General features: G+C 45.1%; 1 protein-coding gene across 1 annotated transcript; it reads right to left on the bottom strand.

The window, feature by feature from the left end:
* Nucleotides 1-1,309: 1,309 nt before the first annotated feature.
* On the bottom strand, nt 1,310-6,691 carry lmod2b (leiomodin 2 (cardiac) b). The gene is made up of 6 exons (XM_047574943.1): nt 6,066-6,691; nt 5,388-5,849; nt 4,131-4,391; nt 3,841-4,044; nt 2,885-3,346; nt 1,310-1,695 (listed from the first exon to the last, which is right to left on the bottom strand). Exons 1-6 carry the CDS (start codon nt 6,339-6,341, stop codon nt 1,669-1,671), a joined length of 1,692 nt encoding a protein of 563 aa, XP_047430899.1. The 5' UTR covers nt 6,342-6,691; the 3' UTR covers nt 1,310-1,668.
* Between the last annotated feature and the right edge of the window lie 369 nt (nt 6,692-7,060).

Genomic DNA, 7,060 nt, shown 5'->3' with positions numbered 1-7,060 from the left:
ATGATCCCCCTCCCGATGTGTCATCTCCTTTCTGTCTCTGTGTCTGACTCCGTCTGATTCATCATCATCTCCCTCGCTCGGTGCCGGGCTCTTGTTTTCTCATGTCAGCGGGTTTCTCGTAACACACCATCCCCACCTCTTAATTGGCTACACGCTGTGGTTGTCCGGCCCTTGGTCCACGTAAAGTACATGACCTAGGTTAAATCAAGTCCATAAGAAGCCGAGCTGACCGCTGTTTTTCGGCGTTTCTCCAGCTGGCACTGGTCAGACCCACTGGCTGGTCAGACCCCGGTTGCCGGCTCTTCAGACGATTCACCGCGTTCGATAAGCAACAGATCGAGAGATCACTCTGAGAGAACTGTTTGGCTTAAAAAAACAGCGCACGAGACGATTAACAAATGTTACAAAACTCAACAGATTTTTAAAATTTTAAATTAGAAAGATATTTTCACTACAATGCGATTAAACGCAATGAATCAAATGTGGCCTCCCAACTAATAGTAGCTCTCCCAGTTTCTCCAAAGAGTTATTTCCTCCCACGCAGACGTGTAGAACACATGCTGCCGTTTAGTTGTAGTCTTCACGTTGTGTTCAAGTGCATGTGAGCAAAGTTCTTTCATGTCGCTTTGGTGTGTCCGTAACTTGGAATCGGACCAGTACCGTATCGTGGATAATCTTAGCTAATTCTTACAAACTAAATCTAGACTTACCTCTACTCACGTAGAGCATTAGCGTGTAAATTAGCTATGTAACTTGCAAATTTGAAATAAAATACAAAACAGAACGATCACATTAGCACATTTAAAGGAAATCAATGCGATAACTACAGCTACACTAGCTAACATTAGCCAATGCAAGCTACTATGCTAAGAGGACTGAACAAAGCTGTTTTTTAAAAATAAACAAATAAATAAATAATTCAGCATTTCATTATCACAATGAAGCACATGGCATGCCTTTCTCTGAAATTTGACCAAGTCTCGCTTTAAAGTGCAGCTTTAAAAAAAAAGCCCACAGCGTTTTATTTGATGATGTGAAATTGCGACTAAACCCCAACGCCACGGTGACGGAGTCCTTCCGCTCGCTTGTGATGCACCGTGAATCGTCCAAACTATCTGCGCAAAAGCCCCGGCTCTAATAACTGGAGTGGGTGTGTTGTGAATGTGACGGAGTGGGAATGTGCATCAGCGGCACTTGACCGTGACGCTGACTCACTGATAAACAGTGGTGTGCCTATACTTCTCCGTGAACAGCTCAACCCCGCGCTTTCAAACAGAAACCAAAGAATAATGCGCATAACTCTGAGTCGTCGTATTGTAAACGGCAAATGGCTATATTTAGATATTTCAACCAGCAGCAAATCATATGTACAACTTTACATGAAAACAGCAAATTAGAAAAGTTTAATGGTAAACAAGTCAGTCAACTCATTCCAAAAGTCAAAACACGGATTCTATTAGAAAATAATAAATTGTAAAGCTAATGTGCAAATTTCCAGTATATTTTCTCTTATTTATCAGTAAAAATTCACATAGACTTCCTCAGAAAACCTACATTATCACCCTTGACGCCTCAGTTCTTTCCTCGCTGTTGGTCACACCATCGTCATCGCTGTTCCTTCCTCCGTCGCCACGGTAACGCGCTGACCTCCTTCTGTATCCGCTCGTATTATCGTAGGTGATGTGGCACTTCCACCTGGAAAGATACCACGGAAGTGATCAAAAACATATTTCTTTTGCTAATCCGCCCGTGGTTTTTAAGAATACCGCAAACTGCAAAGATGGGAATGAGCTGGAGATGACTCACTCGCGACGGCGGAGTAACATCAAAAAGCTAGCAACTACTGAGGCGCAGCTACAAGAATGTAGCTTTCAGACCACATTTAACGTGAGAAGATTAAACAGATTTATAAGAGTAGAGCACCCCCAAAAATAGCCTCTCTCTTGTTTTTAGTCATCATTCCATTGGAGATTGATCATCCAGATTTGTTTTATCTCCCTGTTGTGGCCGTGATGTCACTCTGCACTTGGGAACTGAATAGCTGACAAACGCTGCGTCACGGCGTCATTAAGATTTTTTGACTGATGCTAATCGGCGTCAGATGTGCGCCGTCCCGTGAACTCTGCAGGTCCAGTTGCCTTTCTTTAACGCCGTTGGATACGTCCAGTCGAAAGCGTGTTGTTGTTGTTGTTGCCTGCTGTGGTAACGTGTTGCAACCGTCTTTATCAAAACTCCAGCAAACAGTTTCTATTAATACCGGCTCTAAGTGGCAGGAATCTAACAGCCTAAGTGGGAGACCCAGCTATCTGAGGGCAGAGCTCATTTTCCACTCAAGCTATGTAACGAGCTGTGCGAAAGCTGCAAGCGAAATACCGATCTCTCTTCTCAGGGATAAAAACCGAACAAAACAGGCTCAGATGTGCGAAATTTCCCTCACATTAACATTTACCTTGTGTTCATTTGCTCATTTTTGTTTTCCATCCATCTTTTAATCTCTACATGAGCTTATCTGCGTGATGACTCTTTCCCGTATCTTTCTTTCTGGCTGTAAAAGCATTGTGATCATGCCACAATGTTGGCTGGTGGCGAGCAGCCTTTTGCCTGCCTACGACAGTCTAGAGACAGAACATACCATGTCAGCCATTGAGATGAGTCAGACGCCACTGGCTCTGTGTCATCCTCATCTAAATTAAACTCCCTACGTGTGCGAGTAGAACCAGACGAGTACTTTCCTCCTCTTCTTGTGTCTTCTACACAATCGAGCCCAAAGCACAAAGGGTGTTTTCTTCACTTCTCACTCAATATATTTGTAAATAATCCAGCATCTATTACAGCAAAAAAACAAGTTATTTACTTGGATTTGAAGTATTTAAATGTCCCTCACCCGTCTCAGGTTGCGGATGCTGCTGCCGCGGATGGACTCCATCAGCTGATCGTGGGCCGACCTCATCGGCGTGGACGGCCTGCTGCCCTCCTCCCCCCTCCTCTCCGCCGACACGGGCCTCAGGGCGTGCTTGAGCTCCTTCAGGATGCTGCCCGTCTCTCTCCCCGACTCCTTCGCCTTCTTGCCCTTCTTCCCTTTGGTTTTCGCCACCTTTTTAGCGCCCGCCTCGTGCGCCTTGATGACCTCCGCGATCATCCGCGTGGGCTTCTTCTTCTCCCGCTGCACGGTATGCAGCGGTGGAGGAGGAGGAGGAGGAGGCGGAGGAGGTGGCGGCGGAGGTGGAGGGGGAGGAGGAGGCGCAGGAGGGGTCTGTTTTTTAGACGGGTCGTTTCGGGGCAGTTTGGGTGAGGACCAAGGAGAGGCCCTGGGTGAGCTGTATGGTGATGAAGTGGGTGTTCCTCTCTGGGGTGAGAGACAATTGCAAATATGAATTGAAGTAAAAATGGGAAACAAATATTTTGCAGACATAAAATACATGTAAAGATTCATCTTAAGACTTTTCAGGTTTCATCCGTGTAGGTATGAAATGCCACACGGTAAACTTAAACAGCCAAACGAACAGTTGAAAGGAAAGAGGAGAAAGTGTGAAACCACAGCAACTGTTAAAGTTTTGGAAGTAAAGCAGCTGAATCATTGGTTGAAGTGTAGCAATGAAAGCAGTTGAGCAATAAAGGCAACGCAGCTCAAGCTCAAGTGCACGGAGGGCAGAAGCAAGTGCACTATAGGTAGCTGAAGTGCGTGTTTCCATGTAAACACTGAATAAGTGTTGTTATACAAGCAGTACCACCGGGTAAGTATCAGTTGATAGGGATGAAAGTTTACTAGTGTGTTGTGATTATGCTGAAAACGGCTGCTCAGTGGTACATGGTCCATCTAGAAGACATGAAGCTACAAACCAGCGCAGTGGTTCTGGGGTTAACGGCTCCGTTTTGTGCCCCCTGCTGCTGCCTCTGCTCCTGCAGACGTTTCTGCCTCTGGCGGTCTTGGTTCCTGGTCAGGATCCCCGTCATGCTCATCCTGGGACCTGGGAGGTTGAACTGGTAACCCAGTTTGATCAGGGTGTGGTTCTCCCTCAGAATCTTCACCATCTCCATTTCCACCTGTTGAAGTTGAAGACAGGTTTATTTTCTAGCACGATGTGTTCTCAGATGATTGATGATGATGATGATTGAGGGGGGGGACCAACCTGTCCTCCACACATGTGTCTTTGGTTGTGAAACCGAAGCTCCGTCAAGGTGTTGTTTACCGGAAGAGCCTGGACCAGCGCCATCACCCCCTTCCCAGTCACATAATTAGATTCTATATTCAGACTGGTGATGGACGAATTGTCCCTCAGCGTCTTAGCAATGGCAAGAGCCACGGGGTCATCGGCTCGGGTGTTAGCGAGGCTGAAGACTCGAACGTGTGTGTTGTTCCTCAAGGCCTCAGCAAATCGGATGAGAGTTTCCTGAGAAGTACATTAGGAGACTTATATATCATCCAGAACATATGGGAAAATTTTCCATAAAGTATTTGAACTGCATTTCATCACAACAAATTCCACACTGAAACTCTTTGAAACTGTTAAGATTGTTAGGCCTTTCTTTGGACACAACAAATACCACCACCAGGGGCGTCACTAGGTTTCAAGGACAGCGGAGGCTTAGGCCCGAGGAGATGCACAGGATGTAAGCGAATGTAGCACATGAACACAAAATGACGCAAACGACTAACGAAAACTATTATTATTATTTATACCACAAATACAGGTTCCAACAATAACAATTACTGATCAACATAGAGGCTAATGCCATGATTTTCCCCCACAACACAATAGTTGTTGTGTGTTGTTGTTGTGTCTGTAAGGTCATATTTAAGTTATCATATATAATTATTTATTTAAACTGGCAACTTTACATTGAAATTGTCGGCACTTTTTTGTAAATATATAAAAAAATAAACATAAAACAACACCAAATTATTTAGGGGGGCTTAAGAATATTTTATGGAGGCCTCAGCCCCCCTAAAATAGGCCTAACGATGCCAGTAACTTCCACCACTTTACCTCGTTAACACAAGAGCTTGCTAAATCTAAGTGATGACAGTTTTCTTGTGTCAATTTTCCAAAGAGATGTTTGGACCAAAACTATGCTTTTCATTATATACTCTAAAAACAAGCTAGCATACAATCAAAAGTCAACAAAACGTGGGAGCAAATGTATTGTTGAAACATTATTTAAATTAGGCTAACAACCGAGCAACAAGCCTTTCTTAGAAATTGTCAATAACCAGGTGTAGTTACCTGTTAGTTCATCTATGAAGACATGTTAGGGTTAAGTTGGCTCTATTTAATACTTAGATCTACATAAAATAAACACCTTAGTGTTGTGATTAATGAAGTATAGAAACTTCCTGTTTCCGTATCACCACAGGCAACAAATACGTGTCAGTTTTGCATTCGTACCTGTGAGATGTCGTCAATATTGTTGAGATTAACCTCTGTGAGTTCGGGGTCGTCGCTGAGGGCTCGTTGAAGAGCATCGTCGACCACAGTAGGGTTTCCTGACGCATTTGGGTCGACAGGTGGAGGGGGAGGAGTCAGTCTCATAGGCTCCACCCTCTGAGGCTTCAGTAACGTCGGATTGTCGGCCCGCAGAGTCGGTAGGCCTGAATCCCTTGATTCAGGTTTTGAATCTTCAACTTCTTCATCATCCTCCTCCTCCTCATCATCTTCTTCCTCTTCTGTTACAGGTTCTTCTTCTTCCTCACTTTCCTCCTCCTCCTCTTTTTCTTCTTCTTCTTCTTCTTCTTCTTCTTCTTTATCGTTGTCCTCTTCTTCCCCTTCCCCTTCCTCATTTTCTTTTCCTTGTTCCTTCTCACTTTCATCCTCCCCTTCGCTTTTTTCTTCGGTCGCACACTCCTCTTCCTGTGTGCCAATAAAAATTTAACTTTAACTTTAACTGCCAGACATTAACACAGCTGTTTGTAATATCTTTCCTTCCTTGTACTTCAAACAACTTACTTAAGCTTATTTTTGACTGATCTGTTCCGAGTTCCATGCCATTCGACTTCAAACACACTAGCATTGCCTTAGGCACATTGTATAAATGCCACTGAAATGTAATTAGCTGTTGTGACTGACCAGTTTGGGGCTTCCTCCACCCAGCTCGTCCTCCAGCAGCCTGCGTGTCTCGTTTTCCCAGTACTTCATGAGGGCCTCTCTGCTGAAGGTGCCAGTTGGGGTCTTGTCTGTCTGGTCTCTCTGTCTGAGTCCTATGGGCACATTGGCGTCGGGATCGATGTCCACCAGCTCCTTTTCCAACTCGGCCAGCTCCTCAGGGCTGAGAGAAGCCAAAAGTTCGTCCTCGTCGACATCTTCGTACTTGCTCAGCTCTCTGCGGTACCCAAAACAACTCATGACTAAAGTTCGATTAATACCAGCCAGTCAGGCTTCAACTAATCCAGTTCTTGACAACAAAAATAAAGAAGTTTGGGAAAAAATATTCCAAGAAAAGATATCATCCACGCAGATGTTGAACATCTACAGATGTAAGTGGGTCACTGGAGTCCATCTGAGGTGTGTTGGTTCGGGAGAAGGTGGTTGGACATAGTGTGTCCAGTCAAGGAGTGCCTCTTATGAAAGTCCGCTCCCGTCTGAATCGGGTCCGTCCTTGTTGGGTGAGTTTATGCGAGGGAAGCTCTCTAAGTGTGTGTCCCTGTCCTGTCCTGTCCTCTCTAATCTCCCCAGCTGCTGCTTGGGCCTTAAGAGAGGGATCAGAGGGGAACGTACCAAAGTGTAGGCCCCATGATGCAGCGTCTTTTTTGGGAGGCAGCGCTCTGAGAGGCAGAGCTACAAAAAGCATGTGAGCTCAGAGGCCGTGTGTCCTATCACCGTAGCGGTCTGTCACCGCGATTTGAGTGGCTTTGTTCATGGCCAAAAATGACTGACTGGACGCAACAGATACGCAGGACAAGAAAGATAAACAGAGGTTATGTATCGCCCCCCAAAAAATGGCACAGGCTCTGCCTCTGTATGTCCATTACTAAAGAGGTTTCATTCTCCTTTGTCACTGTTTGATTGAGCTGGATAACCCAAAGGGATAAAGGAGTCCTGACTTAAGTCATCACTTCATTTTA

This window comes from Mugil cephalus, chromosome 22 (assembly GCF_022458985.1).
Source record: "Mugil cephalus isolate CIBA_MC_2020 chromosome 22, CIBA_Mcephalus_1.1, whole genome shotgun sequence".
NCBI lineage: Eukaryota > Metazoa > Chordata > Actinopteri > Mugiliformes > Mugilidae > Mugil > Mugil cephalus.
This window is presented reverse-complemented; position numbering and strand designations above follow the sequence as displayed.

Coding starts and splice junctions, on each gene's coding strand:
- lmod2b (XM_047574943.1), bottom strand. CDS start 6,341: ATGAGTTGTTTTGGGTACCGCAGAGAGCTGAGCAAGTACGAAGATGTC. Junction 4,045..4,130: donor GACACATGTGTGGAGGACAG/GTTGGTCCCCCC, acceptor CAACTTCAACAG/GTGGAAATGGAGATGGTGAA. Junction 3,347..3,840: donor ACCCCAGAACCACTGCGCTG/GTTTGTAGCTTC, acceptor CTCTCACCCCAG/AGAGGAACACCCACTTCATC.